Source organism: Neomonachus schauinslandi, chromosome 11 (assembly GCF_002201575.2).
Source record: "Neomonachus schauinslandi chromosome 11, ASM220157v2, whole genome shotgun sequence".
NCBI lineage: Eukaryota > Metazoa > Chordata > Mammalia > Carnivora > Phocidae > Neomonachus > Neomonachus schauinslandi.
In genome coordinates, this window is record NC_058413.1 from 78,492,907 (window position 1) to 78,520,561 (window position 27,655).

At 36.7% G+C, this 27,655-nt stretch overlaps 2 protein-coding genes across 2 annotated transcripts in view; one reads left to right on the top strand and one right to left on the bottom strand.

Moving 5' to 3' along the window:
• The window catches only part of CNTN5 (contactin 5), a 570,282-nt gene that overhangs the window by 70,874 nt on the left and 471,753 nt on the right, over positions 1 to 27,655 (top strand). The gene's annotated exons all lie outside the window — the stretch shown is intronic.
• Positions 2,072 to 14,015, bottom strand: LOC110570999 (histone acetyltransferase type B catalytic subunit-like). Its single transcript, XM_021679098.2, has 3 exons — positions 13,932 to 14,015; positions 11,646 to 11,763; positions 2,072 to 3,504 (listed from the first exon to the last, which is right to left on the bottom strand). Exons 1-3 carry the CDS (start codon positions 14,013 to 14,015, stop codon positions 2,252 to 2,254), a joined length of 1,455 nt encoding a protein of 484 aa, XP_021534773.1. The 3' UTR covers positions 2,072 to 2,251.

Here is a 27,655-nt window from a genome sequence, read left to right on the forward strand (position 1 = left end):
TAGGGAAGTTCTCTGCTATAATTTGCTCCAGTATACCTTCTGCCCCTCTCTCTCTTTCTTCTTCTTCTGGGATCCCAATTATTCTAATGTCGTTTCGTCTTATGGTATCGCTTATCTCTCGAATTCTGCCCTCGTGATCCAGTAGTTGTTTCTCTCTCTTTTTCTCAGCTTCTTTATTTTCCATCATTTCATCTTCTATATTACTGATTCTCTCTTCTGCCTCATTTTTTCTAGCAGTTAGCGCCCCCATTTTTGATTGCACCTCATTAATAGCCTTTTTGATTTCTACTTGATTGGATTTTAGTTCTTTTACTTCTCCAGAAAGGGTTTCTCTAATAACTTCCATGTTTTTTTCAAGCCCAGCTAGTATCTTTAAAGTGATGATTCTGAACTCTAGATCTGACATCGTACTAATGTCCGTATTGAGTAGGTCCCTGGCAGTTGGTACTACCTCTTGCTCTTTTTGTTGAGGTGATTTTTTCCATCTTGTCATTTTGTGCAGAGAAGAATAGATTAATGAGAGAACAAAATGCTAGCAGAGTAACAACGTCCCCAGAAAATATACTCTAAACAAATCAGAAAAAACCTGAAGCAGTGGGAAAAGAAAAGGAAAGAGAGAAAAAAGAAAAAGAAAAAAAAGAAAAAGATAAAGATAAAAACAAAAACAAACAAAACAACAACAACAAAAAAACCAGAATGTGATCAAATATGATCAGGCTGGTATATAGATCAGTGCCACACACTAGATTTGGGGTGTATTTTGGTCTTTTAGAAGAAAGTGCCTCCCAAAATTTTAAAGAAAGAAAAACTTATATATGTATAAAAATAAGGGTTGATCTGATGAAGGGATGGAATATGACTGTAAAGATGGAAATTATAAAAAATTTTATAATAGGAATTGATAAGAAGTTGTTTGAAAAAAGAAAGAAGAGGATTTAAAAAAAGAAAAAAAAAAGGGAGACGATGTGATCAGGCAGGGGAATAGAAAATACCATATACTAGAGATTTAGGGTATATTTTGATCTGTTAGAAGAAACTATCTCAAAATTTTAAAGAGAGAACAACTTATATATATAAGCCAAAAATACGGGTAACTACTATGAAGGGATAGAATATGACTCTAAAAATGAAAAATAAAAATGTTTTTTTTTTTTAAAAAAGGATTGATAAGATGTTGGGCTTTTGTTCCCTGCGAGCTTTCCGTACAATTTTGGAGGCGGAGAGTGAAAATGGCGGCCTCCCAATCTCCGCCGCGCAGGAGCCGAGAACTCGGGGCCCCGCTTCTCAGTGAGCCCCCAGAGAAAAGCCGTCAGTCACTCCCGTCTCCCCGGCCTCCAGCCGCACTCCGTGCTCACCCGGCCTGTGACCGCGCGTTTCTATCTCTGGCACCCGACCCCGGGTGGAGTCTCCAAACCCAGCAGATCTCTGCGGTGCACTCCCGTGCGGCTCCTCCCGGGGGAGGAAGGTGAGTCTCCCCGGGTCTGCCGCTTGTTGGGTCCCTGCTGGAGGAGCAGTGGCCCGACTGTGCCGCGGATCACGGTTTATGGCAACCCCGAGCTGAGAGCCCGTGCCTGGGCTCCGCCTTTGCAGCCGGCTTCCCTGCTCCGATACCTGGGAGCTCTGCCACACTCAGGCACCCCCGGTCTTTCTGTGACCCGTGGGTCCTGAGACCACACTGTCCCGCGAGGGTTCCACCCCCCGCTTAGCCACCAGAGTGATGTCCCTCAGCGGAGCAGACTTTTAAAAGTTCCAATTTTGTGCTCCGCGGCTCTATCACTTGCCAGAAGCAGCCGCCGGAGGCCCCTCCCCCGCCGTCTCTCCTCCCGAATATCGCCTTGGATTCACTTCTCCGCATGTCCTACCTTCCAGAAAGTGGTCGCTTTTCTGATGAGAGAGTTGTTGCTCTTCTTTTCTTCGATCTCCTGTTGAGTTTGTAGGTGTTCAGAATGGTTTGATCCCTATCCAGCTGAATTCCTGAGACCAGACGAAATCCAGGTCTCCTACTCCTCCGCCATCTTGCTCCTGTCTCCGAGAAGCTATATATTTTTTTAAAATGTAATATATGCTCATAGACTCTAAACAGTATTTTAAAATATACAATCTCTCCAAAAGAAAATATTCAACTAAAGATAAGATAGATAACTTTTAATGTAAGTAAATGTTAAAAGAGTTTAAAATTAAAGTCATCATCAGATTTTCCACAACACAATGTACAGAAATTGCAAACTTCCTGTACAGAGCCAAATAATCTCTACTCTTGAGCGAGGCGTTCAATAACACGTCGGTAATCTTCCACAAGTTCCTGAAAGCTTTCTTCCAGCTGTTCATGTTGCGTGCTTATTTCTATTTGGTTCATCTGGTTTGTCAGTTCTTCTGGTCTGAGACATTTTCTCATTTTAGCAAGATCTCTCTGCTTTTTCTTATATGGACTAATTAGTCTTCTTTTAATGTCCAGTCTATAGCTTCTGTATTGTTCAGCATTACTCATGTCAGTTACCAGTAGTCGAAGAATTTCATAAACCCGCCTAGCATGTTGCTTATTTATTTTGAACTTCTGTTGTGCCTTTATCGCCATATCTTCACTGAATCCTTGCATCAACTTTTCCCGGGAAAAACAGGGCAAATCTTGACAAAGCTTCACAAGCACAAAGTCTCTTAATTTCACATAGCTTTTGGATGGATCTTCCGCTGTAATATCAAGAACAGAAGGAGATGCAATGTAGTATCTATGAACTGTTTCAAGAAGTTGAGCATCATGGCCTTGACCTTGAAATGGAGTCAGTATCAGCATCTGACTTACACGTGGCTGGGTTTTGTCTGGGTACACATAGTAATTATAGACTGTCATGTAGCCTACGGTCACAAAGAGCATAGCTCCATCCTTATTATACTTCTCAAATACTAGAAAGTAGTGCCATCTTTCATCATCCACGTCAATAAAGCTAGCAGTTTCAATAAACCACATCAAAAAGGTCTGAAGCCTTTCATGATAGTCTCGAAAGCCTCTACATGTCATGTCAGCCTTGTATATCTGAAAGGTAAAGTTTTCCCCTCCTGTTGGACTGAGAACAGAGTATGTATGGAGTAAGGTTCCAAATGGCTTGAAATCAACTTCTTTTTCCAGCAAAGAGAGAAAATCATTTGTGTTTGTACAAAATCCAGGTGGGATGATTTGTCTAATTTTGCCCTGAACATCATCTGCCTCTACACAGTCAAAATTCTCATCAACTTTAGATGCATATTCAACATGGAACATTGTTGACAAGCTACCAGCAATATAGTATAACAGGATCTTCAAACCCTTGTAACCAAAAGTAGTTTCATCATCCCCAAAGAGTTGATGGGTATATTCAGGAAAGAAAGTTCTAATGTCATTCTCAAGATCTTCAGGAAAACGAACTAGTTTTAGTTCAGTTGCTGTGTTGGTGTTACATTTGTACTCTGCCAGTTTCTTCTCCACTGCACTCTTGTACTCAACCAAAAATTTCTCCATAGCACCAAATCCTCAGCCAACAGGGAGCTGGGTGGAGAGTTTCGTGCTTTCAGGCTGAAGCAAGCCTTCTGGAACCCAAGCCGGAGCCGGAAAGTTCCAGGCGGGCACTGTCACCACGGTCTCGGTGTTCTTTCCCGGTTCTCTTTCATTCTTTAAAGATATGTTTATCTTTAAAGATTTGTTTTTTGATAACAAAAGAAATCATGAATTTAAACATATTGGTAGAGTTCAGTCAATTTCCATTATTATCTTTTTTGAAGTTTGAATTTTCCTATTTTAGCTAGTGGAAGTCCCTTCAAGATGGCTCCTGGTATCTTTCAGTTTAATCCTAATGATGACCATCTGGTGTGACAAGCCCCAGATTTAGAGTTGATCATTTCTCCTAGAACCTCTGATTTTTTTTTTAACTGGGAAATGATATATCAAGAACACAGTCAGGTTATAGAAATGCTCATTGCTATAGTATTATTAAGAATAAAATATCTCATGAGTAGATCATACTAATACTTACAATATGAATCCAGTATTATAGAGCTTTTTACTTATTCGTTTCAGAACAACAACAGTATTGGGGCGCCTGGGTGGCTCAGTCGTTAAGCGTCTGCCTTCGGCTCAGGTCATGATCCTAGGGTCCTGGGATCGAGCCCCACATCGGGCTCCCTGCTTAGCGGGAAGCCTGCTTCTCCCTCTCCCACTCTCCCTGCTTGTGTTCCCTCTCTCGCTGTGTCTCTCTCTGTCAAATAAATAAATAAAATCTTTAAAAAAAAAGAAACAACAACAGTATTTCCTTTTCTCCATATTGAGGAATCCTGGTTCTTACTACCAGTGATGATAGAATTAGAATATCTCCTAATTATTCATTTACTTTCTCTCATATTATGCATATGAGGCTCAGAATAACAATATATGGCAAATCACAAATAAGAGAATAATTTTTCTTTCCAAACACTGGTTTGATTTTGGTTTGGTTCATATATTTGTTTGTATCTAGATTTATTCATATACCAAAAGTTTATTATCAGAGGACTTTCTAAATTTGAGTGGAGAAAAGTAGCAATCAAACTATCAATTTTCTTCGATTTGATTATTTCTGAGTAATGGAAAAGTCACACATTTTCCCATAGCAGTAAGGAATTAAAAGCTATAAAATGTGGCTAATGTGTGTATGTTCTTAGTTCCAACTGCACTATAGTCTTACAATACAGCTCCAGCCAAGGCTCAGCTTCCTCAGATATATGTATTTCTCTTATCACTCACATTATTTTAGACATTCTCAAGACACTATATCTAGTACTCAACACATTTTTAATAACTCATTCCAAGTCATCTCACTAAAAGCCTGTGAACACAAGCCTATCTTTCCAGAGTACATACTCAGTACACTCCTGTTGAATGAATGATTGATTGAATGAATGAAGCAGCCACCTCATGTTTTAAGTAAATGTTAAAAATATTAGTTATATATTTAACAAGCACATTATACAAAGACTTTTGTATATTTCTATATACATATGTATAATATTTGTAAAGTGATTTTTCACCTCAGAAAAATAAATCACAAAGTGTAACATATTTCTTATTTGACTTCAATTAATGCTACTCCCCTCCATTCCTTCAGGTTGGACATTAGTAATGTATCACCCTGACAAAATTATAAAGAGTGAAAGACTCCATATTATCCCTCACTGAAATACAGCTAAGAAATTTTGATACCTTCCTCTGGTTTTAATAGGCATGGTTGTTATTGTCTAGCCAGCCTATCTTTTTTTAATCTTTTTTTTTGGGGGGGGGAGAGTGAGAGGGAGAGTGTGTGCACATGCATGAGGGTTGGGGGGTTGTGGCGGGGAAGGGGCAGAGGGGGAGGGAGAGAGAGAGAATCTTAAGCAGGCTCCATACCCAGTGTGGAGCTGGAGGCAGGGCTCAGTCTCACCACCCAGAGATTGTGACCTGCGTGGAAATCAAGAGTCCAACACTTAACCAACTGAGCCAGCCAGGCGCTCCTAGCCTATCTTCTACCTTTAATTGAGCTGAGCTATCCCTGTGCCACGCAGCCAACATCCATACAAAATCTCCTAGCCAATAAATTGTTCAGGGTCTGCACTGGAATCCCATTGCATTGGCTTGTTTTGCAGGCTTTCCAGACCGGTTATTAGTACCCTCAATTTCTAACTTCTCGCTCTGTCCCCTAATTATGCCTTTATACGTGCCTCTGACATCTGATGATTGATTTTGTTCTAATCCCGATTCTGGTCCTCCTCAGTGATTGTGCTTAGTTCACAGACCATAGTCCTCTCCTCTGCTCCAGGCAACACTTGGTCTTTATTCAGCTTCATCCTCAAGATCCAACCTCATTGTACTTAAGGCTGGGGTCTCAGTTGCATTAGGAGTGTAATGAAGAAATGGTCTCAATACATGTACATTTAAATTAAACTATACAATAAACATGAGATGTTCAAACTTCTTGATCCAGGTATTAGATGAATAATTGATCCTCCTTGAAAGACTGCAGTATAAGAGTTAAAAATGAAATATTTTATAAATGCAGCATTTTATAACTTAACAAACCCTGTAATATATATTATTTCAGTGCCCCTGAACCTTGTAGTCCTGAATAGGGAAGATTATTCAGTATTATACAGAATTAATGAGGCTCAGAGACATTAGTATTTTCCAAGATCACACAGAATTTAAGTGGAAGAATATGATTGAATCTCATCATCTTATTCTTACATCAAGTAATAAATTTCATTATTTCATCACCAAATGTATAATAATGACCAAACTTCTTAACTTTTATATGCCTCAGTTTCTTTTATCCTGTTAAATGATTTTCTCTGTCAAAGTGAGATAACTATGTAAATGGCTTTGAACTCCTGGGGTGGGGGGGGGAGGTGTAGGAGTGATAATTAGATGCCACGGGATTATAGATGTGTTTAAATAGAGTTGAAAGGTTCATGGAATAAAATTCTTTCCATATTTTCATTAATACGGATTTTTAATACCCTTACAAAGTTAACCTGGAAAGTGTTTTCCTTTTTTAATAATACAAAAGGAACTTTATTCTCATTGACTCTGAATTTTTTTATAGCAGAAAATACTCAAGTTTCATGAAACCCAAAAGGATATGCAATCATTTAAATAGACCATTTTACCAGTGGACATATCTATCTTTAATTGAACTTCTCAGCCAGACCACACAGGGAATAAAAATCTAGTGTTTCAAAGCCATTGGAAATTTTGTTTCTGAATTCAGGTCCACTGGATCAACAGTGGTATGCCCAAGTGGAAACTAGTTCTGCTTATTTATTCTGCCTTTTGAACTTACCAAAACCAGTTTATCTGCTTCTAAATGACAGACAAATTCCTTTATGTGGATTTTGCAGCATTAAAAAAATATAAATACAAGGTAATTTTATATTTGCATTTGTAATCAACTATTTAGAATGAGTTAATTTTTATGTTTATCTTTTAATGATCTTTATTATTTTTTAATGGGGACAGTTTTACTTTACCAATGTATAGATAGGGCATTTTTCACATAGCCAAGTCTTAGTTTTTTAAAATTAGATGCTATACTAGTGTATGACTCTGTGCAGCTTTATACAGTACAGTATCTGTGTTTGCATTTTGGACTTCAATCCACCTATTTATTAAAATCATCTCAGGACTATTAACTATGTTCATATTGCCTGTTGACTTTATAAATAATGTCAGTAAAATATGAATTTATTTCAGCATTTGCCATCAAGAGTTTCTAGAATATTCACAAAATTCTCATCTTCCATTTTATTACTTTGAAGGGTAGCATTCTGTGATACTACATGGTAATGAACTTCATATTGAGCAGTCTACTCCAAAGCAGTCTACCTTAATCATTTCTTATTAAGAAATTTCATAAATTCCACATCAGTTATTTTCTGTTAAGTAAGTAGGATACATTATATACTGCACTCAAATGATGACATTTAGAATCATAAAGTAGAAAGGAACTTTGAGATGATTCCTTCCACCCCTCTCTTTTATAAGCAAGCAAACTTAGATCTACAAAATTAAGTCTTTTCTAAGATGACAGAGCTGACTGGTGAGACCTCTGAGATTAGAGTTAAATCTCCTGGTTCCTATTCTTGTCTACTTTCTGTTTTGTTTTTTTTTTTTTCATACTGCCTCTCTTATGTGTTTTGTTATAAAAGATAGATGAGCTGATTTTCTTTAATTAAGAGAAAGTTACTAATGACATGGGGGAAGATAATCAAAAGTAGGGTAAATTATTACTACACAGCTTGGAATTTTTCAAATTCTAAACAACAATGCAGTCTAGTGTATGTAATAAGTGACAGTATGCATTTAAAAGAACAAAGGAAAATGATTTTAAAAACCCCAACACACTTAAAGAAACACATTTCTTCCCTGAACCAATATTTTCGTTGGAATTATTTGAGAAAATACTTCCAGAAAGTGCTGGTGATGATGATTTCTGATAAAGCAGTGTGAAAAAGCAGGGCCCTTGCTAAATGGAAGAGCAAGGAAGTCTTCATAACCAGAAAGTTAAAAAAAAAAAAATGCTTGTGTGAAAGCTCTTCTTTCCTGTCATTATAAAATTCAATTTTCCCTGGTACTGATGAAATATGTCACCAGACCACATAGTACACTTTGGTAGCTTTTAGGGGAATTTTGAAGTTGGACAGGACAGATAAACATAGATGAAACCTGACACCATCTAGAAACTTAGATGCTGCAGATTTAAGAAACTTCTATCAGCATTATTTCTACACACAGACTTGACAGAAACTACTTTTTACTTTTTTTTTAACTTGTGTTCTAAATTTTATTTTTATTTTTATTTATTTATTTATTTATTTTTAAATATCTTATTTATTTGATAGAGACACAACGAGAGAGGGAACACAAGCAGAGGGAGAAGGAGAAGCAGAGGGAGAGGGAGAAGCAGGCTTCCCGCTGAGCAGGGAGCCCAATGTGGGGCTCCATCCCAGGACTCCGGGATCATGACCTAAGCCGAAGGCAGATGCTTAACTGAGCCACCCAGGTGCCCCTGTGTCCTAAATTTTTAAAATACTACTATATACCACTTACTGAGTTTATTTATGTGCTAGACATATGTTAAATACTATGAACACATCATTGCATGTGATGCTCATGACACCTTTACGTGAACTGGTGGAAATTATATATTAGAGTGAATTATATGGAACTCAGATTCGGTACTCAGTACATCTAGCAGAAGTCTGTGGTCTTATGGACACCACAGTGCTGAAGATGAGCAGCAACAACCGCGTTCAGGAGAAGTAATATTCATTTGCTTAAATATTTGACTTCCTTAAAGATAAAAAGTAGACAAAACCCAAACTAATTGCAGTATGTGAGAACTTCTCTTAGTGTGATGTAGGCTCCCTCCTGGCCAGCCACTTTTCCCCTTCTTTTCACTGTTCTTAAGTTCACGCAGAGTTGAAGAAATAGATTATACTTGGTTATATATTACATTTCCCCACATATGCATAGCATGTGTTTATTAATACCTCAGATATAATCAGTGAAGTCACTGAATATATTTCCAATTGTGGAAAACTATTAGCTTAAAATATAAATGGATGAAATAAGGCATTAATATTTTCATTGCTCTATTGGCTATTTTCCTCTAAGAATAAGTTAGAAATATTTACAGAAATATGTAGCTAACAGTTGTTTCTGCAATACTACTTATGGAATGAGAAAATTAAATGTAAATACTAAGATGAATCACTCTTTTCCACTCCATTCATATTCTTTTCACCGATAGCCAATAAAACAAAACAAAAACACAAGACTGGCACAATAAGTGACATAGTATCAATTAAAAGTTCAAAGTCTTTCAGAGTTAATGGAATCCTTACCTCATGCCAGAAGCACGTCTGAAGAGAATATTTGAGCTATTTGCTCAATTTTACAAAAACATTAAAATTGAGGACTTATAAACAACATCTTATATAATATTATGAATTAGCTTTGACCTCTGCAAAATATTGTTCTCTAGTTCTGACAAATAATCATTTGTTTAAATCACTTTCTCCGTCAAGAATTCCAAGGCATTATTACACAATATTAGGAATAATATAATTGTCATTTCTGTTTAACTATGGAAAATGTTATTTCTGATTGTAAAAAATTACATCTACCATATCAACCATCTATTTATGAGGGAGCACAGGGAAACTTTATGACTTTCTTTAATATTAAAAGAGAAAAAAAAATAGAAAAAAATAAAAATAAATAATAATAATAAATAAAACAGTGTCACTCTCTGAAACAAAACTTATAAAGTACACATAAAATTGTCATGCTTCATTAGAAGCTACTCAGTAAGAAAATTAAGGCTAACTATGAAGATATTAATTGACTTTAAGAGTTGCAAACTAGTTTTAATTAAAACCAGCAGTAATTATTTAGCACACATCTGTGACTTAGCTGAAATTCTAACAGATTGTGCAACAGCATGAATATGGCCATGTTTTTGGAATTGTTGTAGGTATGATGAGTGAGATCTCCTTTGTGCTGAAGGCAGTCTAGAAACAAAAGCTGCCAGAAGACACGTATTTAATCTATATACTACAGACGCAATAAAATAGGAACCACAGTACGTGAAACTGTTTTTGTGTTCCAACAGTTAAATTATAATGATTATACAAAACAAAATTCCTGTTCCAAATTTTTAAAATTATAGCCAGAAAGGAGAATGTTTCTAGGTCTTTATGAAATGATTTATATGTGTTATTTATGTTTTTTACATGGGGGAGCTCTGCTGCATTTCCCAGGGAAAGGCACTTTAATTCTATATTAGTTGTACATTTTTTTAAGTCATTGCTTCAATCCATTATCACAAATTACAGATCATTGCTTTCATATAAATAGTGTACATTATGTCAAAAGGAATTTAAGTGTTGTTAGAAAAAAGAAAAGCTTCACTCCTCAGGTAGGGTATACTGATTACGATGTCATTATTTTTAAAGGAAAATAAAGAGGAAAGCTTGCTTGGTAAGTGCTGTGTATAAACTAAATCTGCCCTGAGGCAGTGATTTTTGTACAGGTACAGAAGCTGCTGGTGCTAGGTTTTGGGTCATTACTGTGATTTGTAGCAAAGGCAGATCCCCCTCCAGCCATGTATTTCAGAGTTTGCAGTTTATTCAGCAGACTACTATCTGAGAGAGGCACAGCATTGTCTGATAACATTCCACAGCTCCCAGCAAGTTCTTCCTATCTCATCTTGTACATCACAGTAGATCACAGTCCTAGCTATTACTGGTGATCAAATATATCACTGAGTTTATTATCACTCTGGTGAGCCTGAACGGGGACACTAAACCCTGACAAATAGGTCCAGATAGTACAGTTTAGAAATGAAATTGTAAATGAGCATAAAATCTGAGACAAAGCCATTATGAATGGCTTAGCCTAATGACATTGTAATCAGTATACCCTACTTGATGAAAGAACAAATATTTGAAAATTCAGTGGCTGAGAATTTCACGAAACTCGTGAAAATTATGAGTTCACAGATACCAGAATATCAAAGATGTGATTTACACTGAGCAGCATGAGTGAGAGAGAAATCCACACCTAGACACAGTGCAGTGAAATTGCAGAACATGTACTACAAAGATCTTAAAAACAGAAAGAAAAGACAAAGCTCTTAGAAAAGAATTACAACTCAACTCTTCAACAGCAACAATAGAAACCAGAAGACAGAAAGATAAAATCCTCAAAGTTCGACACACAAAAAAAATAGCTGTCAACCAAGAATCGTGTGCTCAGAAAAATGATCTGTCAAGAGCAAGAGTTTAAAAAAAAAAAAAAAACTTTGCAACTAAACATAACTACCTACTGCTTAAGTGTGGGCTGTACATACTAACTTCCTTCCAAAAAGTACAGTGTGGAAAGAGGAAGTAAAAGGAGTAACTTTACAGAGGAAAAGCCTGAGAAACACTACCTCAACCAGATCAAAGGCAAAGCAGGGAGAAGTCATGGTGATAACATGTATACTTGATATCTGTGATCGAATGGCAGTTTAGCTCTGTGGCCTCCCTCCTCAAAACCCATAACCCCAGGCTAATGACGAGAAAAACATCAGACAAATCCCAATTGAGAGACGTTCTTAAAATACCTGACCAATGTTCCTCAAAATTGTCAAGGTCATCAAAAAAAGGAAAGTCTGAGAAATTCTCAGAGCCAAGAGGAGCATAAGGAGACACAACAATGTAACATGGTGTTCTGGATGGAATCTTGGAACAGAAAAAGCACATTAAGTAAAAACTAAGAAAATTTGACAAAATATGGATTTTACTTAATAATAATTTATAAATATTAATTCATTAAGGGTGAAAAGCATACCATACCTATGTCATATACTGATATTAGAGGAAACTGAGTATGAAGTATATGGAAACTTTCTTTGCAACATTTCAACTTCTCTGTAAATTTCAAAGTGTTCTAAAATAATAAAAAAATTATTTTTAAAAAATGTAAGTACTAAATACATGGCTTGGGCATTAAGTGCTATGTTCAGAGGAGGACTAGTCTTTCCAGCTGACAGTGCTGGCAAAATTTACTAGAGGTGGTGAGGACTGGGCTCAGCATTAGAAGTTGGAAATTAACCACCTCACAGGGATTTCCATTGTAATAACTCTTCCATTAAATAACTCTTGACCATCAGAAGTCCGTTGAGTACCACATGTTCATAGTGGCATTTCTAATATGAGCAAGGAGTGTTAAGATGCCATTTTTTCTGTCCTAACTACATATCAAGACACCCTTATGAAAAATAGAATTCACCCTTTACTTGGTATTACTATAATATTGCAACGTAACAAGTGAACGTGCAAATAAAAACTGAACAGTTTGGACTAAATCAAGAAAGATGCTGATGGAGCGCCTTGGTGGCTCAGTCAGTTGGGCGTCTGCCTTCGGCTCAGGTCATGGTCCCGGGGTCCTGGGATCCAGCCCCGCGTCAGGCTCCCTGCTCAGCGGGGAGTCTGCTTCTCCCTCTCCCTCTGCCTGCTGCTCTGCCTATCTGTGCTCTCTATCCTTCTGTCAAATAAATAAATAAAATCTTAAAAAAAAAAAAAAGAAAGATGCTGAAATTGGTTATTTCTCTTCTGACTGAACCTTAAGAAAATTTAGCAACAATATTTTTTGCTTATTGATAGCATCACACTAATATATTGCTTTATTCAACAAGCATTTATTGAGCACCCACTATATGCATGAAAAGTATAGATGCAGATAATACAACGATAACTAAGGAATCTCTCACCAGCACTAACTCCAGTGTTGTCAGCACTGTGTTGCAGTAAGGACATAATGACACATTGACCAACACACCAGCTTCTTTCTATCTCATAATTAGCTTGAATCTGATGATTTGTCTTCACTAAAATGACAATATGCTAGTATACCTTCTGATAATAAAATTAGCACCATTCTTTTCATTTCTTCACATTAAGCTATCCAATATTCCATTGTTTTTACATGTCTCTCTGGTATTCATTTGTTTGTGTGCATGCATATAAACAAATGTATATAAGAAGATTTTGTAACTTATTAGCTGGAGAAGATACTATATTTTTAGAAATTATGTCTGGCCTTACACAGTTTAAACATTTGAGGCTAGGGATCAAGAGAGCTAGAACTACTCTTTTTTTCTAGTGTTTGTCAGCTGTTGCCATTGCTTTGCCAGGGTTATTTGTTTGTTTGTTTGTTTGTTTGTTTTTTCCAGGAGGCTTCTGCTGGTATCTTTAATGCCAACCAGTGGCATTCTGTTATTAAGCAAGATTTAAACAAAATTACCTCGTTTTGCTGCTGTTGCTATAGTGACTCTTGTCTCTACAATTTTCACCCATTACCTATTCGGTAGGTTTCCTAAAGTCCAGTTTTAGTCCTCCTGGGGGCTATTTCACATTTCAAACAGAGGCTTGATTTGTCAGTAAACTTTCTAGTATTTACAAGGAAGGTAATCTTCTTCATCCTCATTTTCAAAGAAACAAAGGCTTTAGATTCAACAACATCAAGCATCAAATCTCAGAGTTTAATTTCAATATTGTTAATCTCCATTTAATCTTGAAGCCTATAATGGTACCGGAATCATGAATGTGATTCTAATAGTTCTGGCTATCTGAAACCTAAAGAAAAATTAACGAGTTTCAAATTTTATAGGCTCTTTTCTTCACAGAGTGTGTGTGTGTGTGTGTGTGTGTACCACCTGCAAAAAATGTAACTAAAACTGAGGGGTAAAAAAAAGAATTCCCAGTGTATTATAACAGGTACTAGCATCAAGGAAAAACATGAATTCACAGCAGTTGGATCAATGATTCTTGAAAATTGTACATTTATAAACACACAGAGAAGTTGAAAATGACTGTATGCTAACTATTCCTTAAAAAGTCTTTCTCACCTTAGCAATAAAATACCAATGATTATGCAGAAAATCACAAATGCTAGCTATAACTCTAATGTCATAATAATCTGAAAACCTCATGTCAAAGTGTAGAGAAAATTGTATGAAATATAAGCAACATGGTGCTGGATTTAGGAACATCTAAATTTTACCTTTATATAAAGCAGAGTAATTTTGCTTATTGAAAACAATAGAGGAAAATACAGTGTCCTTTTCCAATGGCATAATATTACTCTATCAGTCCTGCTGTCCAAAATCATCAGAGTATTTTTCTTTATGTAACCCAAGAGTTTGCAATAATTTGTAGACAGCACCTTCTAAAAATCTATAGAGTAAAAAACAGAAGTAGGCCTAAAGGAGGCACATTGCTTCTAATTTATACATTCCTAGTGGATAGAGTCATTATGGTAGGACATAAAAATATGAAAAAGTTTGATAACATTGGATATTAAGAATTGTCATTTTTGCTGCTCCCAAACAGTTTAGTGTCAGAACTAGGCAATTAAGATAAGAGATCTCACCTTACTTAATCTAACAGAGCTACCCTAAATTAATGTCTGCTAGATCTGGGAACTGGAAAAAATCTTGTAAACATTGACTTGCCCTGTAGTAAGTAACCTAAGAAGTAAACTTGATCTGCATAGGAAGTGAAATGAAAAATTAATGTACCCTATCTGCTGGAAAATATCAAGTGTGGAGATCTCTCTTTTTTTTTTTTTTTTAAAGATTTTATTTATTTATCTGAGAGAGAGAATGAGAGAGAGAGAGCACATGAGAGGGGGGAGGGTCAGAGGGAGAAGCAGACCCCCTGCTGAGCAAGGAGCCCGATATGGGACTCAATCCCGGGACTCCAGGATCATGACCTGAGCCGAAGGCAGTCGCTTAACCAACTGAGCCACCCAGGCGCCCTGGAGATCTCTCTTTAAGAAAGAACAGGAAAAAAAGAAGAAAGAAAGAAGAAGAAAGAAAGAAAGAAAGAAAGAAAGAAAGAAAGAAAGAAAGAAAGAAAGAAAGAAAGAAAGAAAGAAAGAAAGAAAGAAAGAAAGAAAGAAAAAGAAAGGATAATTAAAAACATGAACAATATGTGTCTTATCTGAAAAAAGACCTATTAAACAAAGGGAAGATAAAATGAATCTGAATAATCTGAAGAGGAAAGAAAGAAAATACTATAAAAAGTAAAAAAAAAAAAAACACTTTCTTAAAAAATAAAATAGTTTCAGGCACCTGGTTGGCTCAATCGGTTAAGAATCTGCTCAGGTCCACTGGATGTTATGCACAAACAATGAATCATGGAACACTACATCTAAAACTAATGATGTAATGTATAGGGATTCACATAAGAATAAAAAAAATTAATAAAAAAAAAAAGAATCTGCTCAGGTCGGGATGTTCCAGGCCAGGCGGGGAGTTTGCTTCTCTCTCTGCCTCTGCTCCTCCCCCTGCTCTCTCTCTCAGATAAATAAATAAAATCTTAAAATATGCCTGGAATTAGTAGGCATTTAATTTATATTTGTTTAAAGAAAGTAAGGGAAAAGAATAAATGAGCCTCTTGAAGCAGGGCTTGTGTATTATTGGTCTTACATTCTCAGCAAGCTAGTACATTTTAAACATAGTAGGTACTCAATTAAAGTTTATCAAAGTAACTAAGAATTAATTAATAATGTATCAAACAAATCTTCAGGGATTTTCCTTTATATCATATTACTGTTTTTATATCACTCTGTTCTCCTGCTAGCCTCACTCATTCACCAAAATTTTATATTAATATCTCTTCACCAAAATTTTATGTTAGTATTGTCAAAGTGCCTCTATAGTCATTAAGGTCATGGGCTCTGGAAACAGATGTTCTGCTTGGAATTCCATTTCTACTGTTTACTACTACTACTGCATAAGGTTGGGTAATTGTGCATAACTTCTCTGAGCCTCAATTCCTCATTACAAAATAAATAAACAAAAATTTACAATGTTGAGTTCTAATCAAAAAGATATTTTTGTGAGAACTAAATGAAGAAAATATATGTAAAACCCTTGGTATAGTGTTTTACAGGTACTGTGTGTTCAATAAATGTTCTCTATCATCATCATCACTCTTATTATTATTTTACTTCCCTTCTCTGTATCTTTTATTTTTTTCTCTTCTTTTTTTATTTTTATTTTTTTACTCTATAATTTTATTTTATTAAGTTAGTCACCATACAGTACAATATTACTTTTTGATGTAGTGTTCCATGATTCTTTGTTTGCATAGAACACCTGTGCTCCATGCAATACGTGCCCTCCTTAATAACCATCACTGGTCTCACCCATTCGGCCAACCCCCTCTCTTGTAAAACCCTCAGTTTGATTCCCAGAGTCCATAGTCTCTCATGGTTTGTCTCCCCTTTTAATTCCTCCCCCTTCATTTTTCCCTTCCTTCTCCTAATGTCCTCCATGCTATTCCTTATGTTCCACAAATAAGTGAAAACATATGATAATTGTCTTTCTCTGTTTGACTTATTTCACTTAGCATAATCTTCCCCAGTTCCATCCATGTTGATGCAAATGTTGGGTATTCATCCTTTCTGATGGCTGAGTAATAGTCCATTGTATATATGGGTATATATGGACCACGTCTTTATCCATTTGTCTGTTGAAGGGCATCACGGCTCTTTCCATAGTTTGCCTATTGTGAACATCGCTGCTATGAACACTGGGGTGTATATGGCCTTTCTTTTCACTACTTCTGTATCTTTGGGGTAAATACCCATTAGTGCAATTGCTGGGTCATAAGGTAGCTCTATTTTTAACTTTCTGAGGAACCTCCACACTGTTTTCCAAAGTGGCTGTACCAACTTACATTCCCACCAACAATGTAAGAGGGTTCCCCTTTCTCCACAACTTCTCCAATATTTGTTGTTTCTTGCCTTGTTAATTTTTGCCATTCTAACTGGTATCTCAGTGTGGTTTTGATTTTAATTTCCCTGATGGCTTATGATGTTGAATACATTTTCATGTGTCTGTTAGCCATTTGTATGTCTTCTTTGGAGAAGTGTCTGTTCATGTTTCCTGCCAATTTTTTTACTTAATTTTTTTGGGGGGGTGTTGAGTTTGAGAAGTTCTTTATAGATCTTGGATAGCAGCCCTTTATCTGTAGTGTCATTTGCAAATATCTTCTCCCATTCCGTGGGTTGTCTCTTTGTTTTGTTGACTGTTTCCTTTGCTGTGCAGAAGCTTTTTATCTTGATGAAGTCCCAAAAGTTCATTTTCACTCTTGTTTTCCTTGCCTTTGAAGAAATGTCTTGAAAGAAGTTGCTGTGGCTGATGTCAGAAAGGTTAATGCCTATGTTCTCCTCTAGAATTTTGATGGATTCCTGTCTCACATTGCAGTCTTTCATCCATTTAGAGTTTATCTTTGTGTATGGCAAAAGAGAATGGTCGAGTTTCATTCTTCTGTATATAGCTGTCCAATTTTCCCAGCACCATTTACTGAAGAGACTGTCTTTTTTCCATTGCATATTTTTTCCTGCTTTGTCGAAGATTAGTTGACCATAGGGTTGAGGGTCCATATCTGGGCTCTCTGTTCTGTTCCATTGATCTATGTGTCTGTTTTTGAACCAGTACCATGCTGTCTTGGTGATCACGCTTTGTAATATAGCTTAAATTCAGGCAACGTGATGCCCCCAGCTTTGTTTTTCAATATTTCCTTGGCAATTCAGGGTCTTTTCTGGTTCCATACAAATTTTAGGATTGTTTGTTCCAGCACTTTGAAAAATGTCATTGGTATTTTGATCAGGATAGTGTTGAAAATATAGATTGCTCTGGGCAGCATAGACATTTTAACAATGTTTATTCTTCCAACCCATGAGCATGGAATGTTTTTCCCTCTTTTTGTGTCTTCTTCAATTTCTTTCATGAGTGTTCTGTAATTCTAAAACTACAGAACACTCATGAAAGAAATTGAAGAAGATAATCCTTTTAATGTACTGTTGGATCCTATTAGCTAGGATTTTGTTGAGAACTTTGGCATCCATATTTATCAGGGATATTGGTCAGTAATTCTCCTTTTTTGATGGGTTCTTTGCCTGGTTTGGGGATCAAGGTAATGCTGGCCTCATAGAATGAATTTGGAGGTTTTCTTTCTGTTTCTATTTTTTGAAACCGCTTCAGGAGAATAGGTATTATTTCTTCTTTGAATGTTTGGTAGAATTCCCCAGGGAATCCATCAGGCCCTGAACTCTTGTTTTTTGGGAGGTTTTTGATCACTGCCTCAATCTCCTTACTGATTATTGGTCTATTCAGGTTGTCTATTTCTTCCTGTTTCAGTCTTGGTAGTTTATAGGTTTCTGGAAGGCATTCATTTCTTCCAGGTTGCTTAATTTATTGGCATATAGTTGTTGATAATAATTTCTAATAACTGTTTCTATTTCCTTGGTGTTAATTGTGATCTCTCCCCTTTCAGTCATAATTTTATTAATTTAGGTCCTTTCTCTTTTCTTTTGGAAAAGTCTGGCCAGTGGTTTATTGATCTTACCAGCTTCTGGTTTCATTGATCTGCTCTACCATATTTCTGGTTTCTAATTTATTGTTCTCTGCTCTAATCTTAATTATTTCTCTTCTTATGCATGGCTTAGGCTTTATTTGTTGTTGTTTCTCCAGTTCTTTAAGGTGTAAAGTTAATTTGTGTATTTTTGGATTTTTCTATTTTTTTGAGTGAGGCTTAGATGGCTATGTATTTCCCCTTTAGGACTGCATATTCAGTAATCCATAGGTTTTGGACTGATGTGTTTTCCTTCTCATTGGTTTCCATGAATTGTTTAAGTTCTTCTTTGATTTCCTGGTTGACCCAAACATTCTTAAGCAGGATGGTCTTTAGCTTCCAAGTGTTTGAATTTCTTCCAAACTTTTTCTTGTGATTGAGTTCCCGTTTCAAAGCATTATGATCTGAGAATATGCAGGGAATAATCTCAATCTTTTGGTATCAGTTGAGACCTGATTTGTGACCCAGTATGTGGTCTATTCTGGAGAAAGTTCCATGTGTGCTCGAGAAGAATGAGTATTCTGTTGTTTTAGGGTGGAATGTTCTGTATATATCTATGAGGTCCATCTGGTCCAGTGTGTCATTCAACACTCCTGTTTCTTTGTTGATTTTCTGCTTAGATGATCTATCTATTACTGAGAGTAGAGTGTTGGGGTCTCTTACTATTAGTGTATTATTATTAATATGCCTCTTTATTTTGGTTAACAGTTGGCTTATTTAGTTGGCTGCTCCCATGTTGGGGGAATAAATATTTACAATTGTTAGATCCTCTTATTGGATAGACCCTTTTAGCATGATATAGTGCCCTTCTGTATCTCTAACTACAGTCTTTAGCTTAAAATCTAATTTGTCTGATATGAGAATTGCTACCCCAGCTTTCTTTTGAGGTCTGATGGCAAGAAAAAATGTTCTTCATCCCTTCACTTTCAGTCTGGATATAGCTTTAGGTTCAAAATAAGTCTCTTGTAGACAGCATATGGATGGGTCCTGTCTTTTTATCCAATCTGCAACCCTGTGCCGTTTCATGGGAGCATTTAGGCCCTTCACATTGAGAGTGATTATTGAAAGATACGATTTTATTGTCATCATGTTGCCTGTGAAGTCCTTGTTTCTGTAGATTGTCTCTTTAAATTTCTGTTCTGTAACACTCTTGGGGTCTTTCTCCTTTTATAGAAGCCCCTTAGTATTTCTTGCAGGGCCGGCTTGGTGGTCACATATTCTTTCAGTTTCTGCCAGTCTTGGAATTTCCTAGTCTCTCTATCCATTCTGAATGACAGCCTTGCTGGATAAAGTATCGTTGGCTGCATGTTCTTCTCATTTAGTACCCTGAATATGTCTTGCCAGCCCCTTCTGGCTTGCCAGGTCTCTGTGGACAGGTCTGACATTATTCTGATGTTCTTCCCTCTGTACATGAGAAATCTCTTCCCTCTTGCCACTTTCAAGATTGTTTCCTTGATCTAAGATTTGCAATTGTACTATTATATGTTGTGGTGTCGGTCTGTTCTCATTGATCTTGGGAGGGGTCCTCTCCTCTTCTTGGACACAAATGCTTGTTTCCCTCCCCAGATTAAGGAAGTTCTCAGCTATGATTTGCTCAAATATAGCTTCTAGACCTCTCTCTCTGGCCCTGCCATCCCCTCAGGGCTCCCAATAAATCTGATATTGGAATGTTTCACTGAGTCACTAATCTCTCTCAGTTTGATTCCTTGGATTTTAATTTGTTTTTCCTATTTCACCTTGATTTCCTTCTTTTTTTATTATCTTATCCTCTATCTCACTAATTCATTCTTCTGCCTCGTTTACCCTGGGAGTCAGAGTATCCAGCTTAGACTGCATTTTATTCATAGCATTTTTAAGTTTGGCCTGGTTAGATCTCATTTCCGCCCTTCGAGATTCTATATTGTTGTTAGTATTTTTCTCAGCCTAGCTATCACCTTCATAATTGTTACTCTGAAGTCAATTTCTGACATCTTGGTTATATACATATCCATTAGTTCTGTGGCAGAGGCCACAGTCTCTGGATCTTTCCTTTGTTAGAGGTTCTTCCTCTTAGTCATTCTGTTGAGGGGTGGTTGAGGGAATGTACAGAGTCCAAATTATTGACTACAACCCAAGCAAGATGCACCTGTTTTATAGGAACCTTAGGGTTGTCAGCCTCTTGTTCTTCCGCCTGTCTCTGGAGGAGGGGTCTGCCACACTGTTACTCAGGCAACACTCTTTGGGCAGAGTTGCCCTGCCCCCTGTTGGGGGTGGACTGGGCTCAATGAAAACCAGTTTTGGGGGGGGCTTTTGTTCTCTGGTGGCTTTCCCTGGCAGCTTTCCGCATCTCTTCCGAGAGGCAGAGCAGAAGTGACTGTATCCAAACCTCTGTCTCAGAACAGAGAGATCACAGTCTGCTCTTCAATGAGCTCTCCAGTCGACACTGTCTCCGTTTCTGTCTGTGCTGCTAAAAACCGCAGCATCCTGGGTTGTGCACCGTACAGCAGTGCAGCCCTCACTTCCAGGTCTGGGCACGTCTCTGCCCTTTGTGCTTCTAAAACCACAAGCAGCCCCTGGTTTGTACACATGCCCCTGAAGCTCCAGGTTTCAGTCTCTTTTCCCCGCTGCTACTGGTCTGCAAGTCTGTGCCCGGTCCCCAGCACAGGAGGCTTTTGCACTCTGGCGGCGCAGGATCCCAGAGACCCCCCCCCCTTCCATTTATATTCCAATATCTGCCTGCAGAATCATGGCTCCCCACTTCATACCTTGAGACCAACTGCCAGAGATACTCTGTTTGTAGAGATCCAGATATATCTTCTTACACCTCAGGCTGATTTCATGGGTGTTCAGAATACTCTGGTAGATATCAAGCTCAATTTAGGGGTCTGGTTGAAATAGGGTCCCCTACTCCACTGCCATCTTTTTTGAAAAATCTCTTTCTGTATCTTTTAAAGATTTGCTTTGAGATGCCATTTAAACTATTAGCTGTGAAGATAATCACAATATTTCTGAGAACTGTTATTGGTCATATCTTCTCTATTCAAGAACATAAAATGACTTACTTTTTCCTAAATCTAAACTCAGTTCACCAGTTAAAGTTAATCCATTCAACAATATTTTTTAAGTACCTAACATGGTGCCTTATACATAGTAGTCATGTATATTATCTATTAAGTTACCTATTAAGTAAGTTATCTATTAAGCCTTTCTATCCCTCCTAATTCCAGTGGACTAAACCAGAGGTCAGCAAAATATAAGTCACAGGCTGAATCTGTGCTATTGGATAGCCCAGAAGCTAAGGACTTATTTTTACATTTTAAAATAGCTGAAAATTTCAAAAGATAATAGTTTGTAACATGAAAATTATGTGACAGTACCTATACAACATCCTCAATTTTGCCTTTTGTCCTGCAAAGCCTCAAATATTTACTGTCTGATTCTTTTCAGAAATGTCTGCCTAGCCTTAAACTAGACTACGTGGAATGCCCTCAGGAATGTGGGCAATGCATACAGCACAGCTGATTTATAAAAAATGTACCATGAGCAAATAAACCCTATGAATCAACCCTATGAAATCTCTAGGAACTATTTTATTGTACTTCAATGAAAAAGAGCTAGAACAACTACAAAACAAAAACAAAAATTACAAGACTACAGGATATTGAACTAATTCTTAGTGTGACAACCGATTTCATTCTCTGAAGAATTTTTTCATATAATTGATGGAAATTTCCACACAAAAGTAATGCATTTTTAATAAATGATTTAAATGTGTATTCTGCCTTCCAAAAAACTTTTGTCTAGTTTCATGGTGAAAAGTCATGTAGGAAGAGTGTTTCAGGTTTACAGAGGTGAGTTCTGTAACACCTGCCTTTTTAAATGTGCATTGTTTATTCATTCATTCAACCAACACTAGACACTGGACTAACTAAGCATAGGTGATATGCTGCCAAAAACCTGATTTCTGACCCGAAATAACCTGTAGCTTATTTTTTTCATCATTGACAAATTGTATAATATGTGAGTTGCTGTACACAATAAACTGAATCTTCCCTAAAATTTGAGTATTACCCAAAGACCACTTTACATATTAGTTCAGCCTAAATGAAGATCACAGATTAAAACTTGCTGAGATAACTGAACGCTAGGGAAAAAAAAAAAATGCTAAAAGGGCAGAGGGGATAGATTTACTCTAAAACAAGACATGAGGTTTTTTAGCCATGATCTAAGCTAGATTGAAAATTGATCACTAATCAGCTGAGTTATGAAATAAAGCAATTTCCTTAGATTTTTTTAATTAAACAGGGCATAAATTATTCAGATAGAACTGTTGAAGTTATAGCTTGTAAAAGAAAAAAATGCAAATCTCTGGTACTTGATTTAACAGTACAACAGCAAATGAGCCAAGGGAATCAAGAAAGCAAGAAATTTGCATCTTAAAGCATTTGATCAGGGGGCCAAGACTGTTCTAGGCACTTTGCAAAACACACAGCAGTTGAAAACAAATTTGGAAGAGCAAAACACTCAAACACACATATTAGTTACTTATCAAAACTACTGATATAACCAAAGTAAAAATCAAAAGAGAGCAATATTCATGCAATTTGGGACTGGGTTGAATTTGGGAGGTGAAAATCTATTCTGCTAAAATATATAGTGCTCAGATTCAAAAGTATAATTTTACACTCAAAGAAATTTCTTTAAAAACTTACTCACCACTTAATTATACATTTTCATTAAATATATGGAAAAGAAATAATTGTGTTGTCCAGAGGAGCTGTTCTAAGTAGAAGCTAGTGGAGCTAAAAAATGCCATGGAGGAATAGAAAGAAATGCATAGAGAGAAGTTTCTCTGTAAAAACATGGTAGTGTCCCAGAAATCCCAGGTACTAATAGAAATAAATTCGATTTTTAAAATTAGAGCCACAGTGAGTTCACAAAAAATAGAAAAGCAAGACAATTCTGTAAACTTAACTTCTGCTGTAGTTCTTCAAATGACAAAGAACCATCCGTGGCTTGGCGGTATTATTGCATTCTAGTGTTTTCTACATTGTACAAATGAGGAGGGAAATCATTGCCCAGTGGTCAATCATTTCACAAAAAGTGTAACCATGGAATAATCTCACTTATTCTTATCTCCTACAAAGATCAAATCTACAAATATATACATTAAAAATACTATATATTTAAAAATACATATTGTCTATTATGTATCAGACACTATATAAAAGCTTTAAAATACAATTCATTGTTATTTGAATATAAAGTATTCTAATGTATAATTGACACATTTTCTTATATAATTATATAACCAGTGATTATTCATCTCAGCAACTTTTTTCCTATGTTCCTTTTCCTTACTTAGATCAATCATCATAAAACTACAGAAAAATGTAGCCTTGTAAATAAATGTCATACATTTTTCTGCTGATAATAATGTTGTCCTATTTTAATTTATCAAGTCAATTATCAAAATATAAATAAAAACATAAAATCTCTTTCATTTGTTATTCATTACAGTAATGGGTATTAGGAATATTTCATATACATTTTTATTACCTATATTAATTATATAATTATGTTAGCAGATTGAAATAAGTTCTGAATAATAGGACATATATAATTACACACTAAAAATAGGTTCTGAATGATAGCTTGAAGTTAGAATCATAGACAGTGAGTTAAAATCATCAAATGTTTAGCATTTTAAAGATTATCTAGTCGAAGCTTGAAGAACTGTTCTCGTTCAAGCTAAATCTGGCTATATAAGTGTTTCCTTTGGCCTGCAGAGTGTTCATTAAAACACATAAATGCCTTTGTGTGAGGCAGACTCTCTCCAGTTTACCTTAGTTCCCACTATAATTGTTATACTTGTAACTCCACAGGCATGTGGTTCGTTTCTCTTGAGTGACCAAATTCCCTAACTTATACATGAAGAAACAAAAATGGGAAGATTAAACTTTTGCTACAAATTGCAGCACTAGCTAGTGGAAGAGTTAAAATTAGAATTAATGTCTAATGATTTTCATAACAGTATTTTTATAACATTAATAATAATGATAATTGCTTCCATTCATTTTGTTGTGCCTTAGTTGTACTAACATATATATAATATTTAAGTCTTACAAAAACCTTATGAGATAGACTTTTTTAAATCTTCATTTTATCAATGAGGAAGCTGAGATGCAAGGGGTGAATTAGTTTGTCTAAATTCACCACTGTGCTGCCATTCCCCTCCCCCACCACCAGCATAAACTCAGACCCACCTGCTGAGGGCAGCTCACCCTAATACTGGCTGCCTAGCCCACTTGCTTCAAGTCCTACACACCTTCGCTCTGGCATGACTGCACGTCTTGGTCAAACCTCCCTCAGTCCCAGTGTGACAAGACCCTCCCCCAGAAGACCAGCACAAGCCCCCCTACATACTATGTCCTTAAATTTGGAGTTTTAGAAGTCCACAGGCTTGGCTGGAATAGAGCCTGGAGTACACTGCACAGCTCCAGGTGAGAAGGAGGAAAACAACTCAGAGACAGACAGCATAAAAATGGCAATCTGAAAAATGCCTGAGATGCATAGGGGGAGGTTATTTCCTCTTTTAGGAGTGTTTCTGTGAGAGCAACAAGCAGAGACCCATCACCAGGGATAAAGGAAATGGCTGGTATTATTTCCCTTCCTCACTCCTCAGCATAAACACAGAATCACCTTCAGTAAACAGCACAGCACCAACATTGGCTACCTAACGTATTTACAAGTCCCACCACCTTGCCCTCTGCTGGTGCTGCCCTTCTAGGGCAAGTGTGTCTCAGTCCCAGCACAGCAGGCTCCTTACACAGAAGACCAGCAGAAACCATCACCCACACCACATCTCCCAACCAGAGAGTTCTGCAGGCCTTCAGTTCTAGTAGAAGTAGCATCAGGTCTCATTTAACAAGCAGACTAGAGCACACCTAGTTAAAACTCACCACACACTGCCCAAGGTCCAAACAGTGCCCACTGCAGGCAAGGAGAGCCTCTTCAGGCCACTAGTCTGAAACATAGATCAGCCAAAACACAGCAACAGAGTGAATGCAACACAAACTAGAAACACTCCATGAAGCTCCAGACCCTGCACACTATATGACCTCTTCTTCATAAAGTCATTGCTTTCAGGAGCATGAAACACGGGGTGCATGGCTGGCTCAGTCAGTTAAGCATCTGCCTTCAGCTCAGGTTATGATCTCAGGGTCCTGGGATTGAGCTCTGCATCTGGCTCCTTGCTCAGCAGGGAGCCTGTTTCTCTCTCTCCCTCTGCCTGCCACTCCCCCTGCACGAGTTCTTTCTCCATCAAATAAATAAATAAAATCTTTAAAAAAGAGAAACATAACAGGCTTTTCTAACATACAGAAGAAGACAGGGAATTAGACAAAATGCCAAGATGGAGGAACTCATCACAAATGAAATAACAAGGTAAGGTCATGCCAGAGATCTAAGTGAAACAGATATAAGTAATATACCTGATGTAGAATTTAAAGCAGCAATCATAAGAATACTCGCTAGGCATGAGAAAGGAATGAAAGACATCAGGGAGATCCTACTGCAGAGATAAAAGAGTTAAAAAACAATCAGAAATGAAAAATGTGATAGCTGAGATTCAAAACAGACTAGGTGTAATGACTACAAGAATGGAAGAAGCAGAGGAATGAATAAGTGACATAGAAGATAAAATAATAGAAAATAATAATGAGGAATAATAATAATAATAAAAGAATTAAAAACAATCAAAAATGAAAAATGTGATAACTGAGATTCAAAACAGACTTGATGTAATGACCACAAGAATGGAAGAAACAGAGGAATGGATAAGTGACATAGAAGATAAACTTACAGAAAATAAGAAAGCTGGACAAAAGAGAGAAAGTAAAATAATAGAACATGAGAATAGACTTAGGGAACTCAGTGACTCCATCAAACATAACATTTATATCATAGGAGTCTCAGAAGAAAAAGAGAGAGAAAAGGGGCAGAATATTATTTGAGGAAATCATAGCTGAAAACTTCTCTAATTTGGAGAAGGAAACAGACATCCAGATCCACAAGGCACAGAGAACTCCCATCAAAATCAACAAAAGCAGGCCAACACCAAGATATATTGTAATTAAAGTTGCAAAATATAGAGATAAAGAAAAATCCTAAAAGCAGCAAGAGAAAAGAAGTCCCTAACTTACAAAGGAAACCTATAAGACTAGCTGCAGATCAGGATGCCTGGGTGGCTCAGTCGTTAAGCATCTGCCTTCGGCTCAAGTCATGATCCCAGGGTCCTGGGATCGAGTCCCACATTGGGCTCCTTGCTCAGTGAGGAGCCTGCTTCTCCCTCTCCCTCTGCTGTTCCCCCTGCTTGTGCTCTCTCTCTCTCTCTCTCTGACAAATAAATAAATAAAAATCTTTAAAAAAAAAAGAAAAGACTAGCTGCAGATCTCTCAACAGAAACTTGACAAGCCAAAAGAAAGTGGCATAATATATTCAATGTGCTGAATGGGAAAAATCTGCAGCCAAGAATACTTGATCCAGAAAGGCTATCACTCAGAACAGCAGTGATAGAGTTTCCCAGATAAACAAAACCTGAAGGACTCCATGACCACTAACCCAGCCCTTCAAGAAATATTAAAGAGGACTCTCTGAGTATAAAGAAAAGAGAAAAAGTGACAAAATCAAGAAAAGAACAGGGAAAATATCCAGAAATAATGACAAAATGAGAGATAAAGTGCCACTAAATACATATGTATTAATAATTACTCTGAATGTAAATGGAATAAATGTTCCAACAAAAGACATAGAATGTCAGAATGGATAAAAAAACAAGACCTACAAAAGATTCATTTTAGACCTACACACACCTGCAGACTGAAAGTGAGAGAATGAAAAAACATTTATCATGTAAATGTATGTCAATAGAAAGCCAGAGCAGCAATACTTATGTCATACAAACTAGATTTTAAACCAAAGACCATAAAAAGACATGAAGAAGGGCACTATATCATAATAAAGGTGACTATCTAACATCAAGATCAAATCAGTGTAAATATATATACCCCAACATGGGTTTTATATATATATATATTTATATTTATATTTATATATATGTATATAAAACAATAACGAACATAAAAGAATTCATTGATAATAATGCACTAATAGTAGGGGACTGTAACACCCCGCTTACAACAATGGACAGATCATCTAAGCAGAA

Excerpts from the sequence above, each read along its gene's own strand:
- LOC110570999 (XM_021679098.2), bottom strand. The coding sequence starts at position 14,015 with ATGAGGTTTTCAGATTATTATGACATTAGAGTTATAGCTAGCATTTGT. Across the intron at positions 11,764-13,931 it reads ATTGGTATTTTATTGCTAAG|ATTCCATCCAGAACACCATG; the intron begins GTGAGAAAGACT and ends TTCTGTTCCAAG. Across the intron at positions 3,505-11,645 it reads TTTTGAGGAACATTGGTCAG|GATTTGGTGCTATGGAGAAA; the intron begins GTATTTTAAGAA and ends CTGTTGGCTGAG.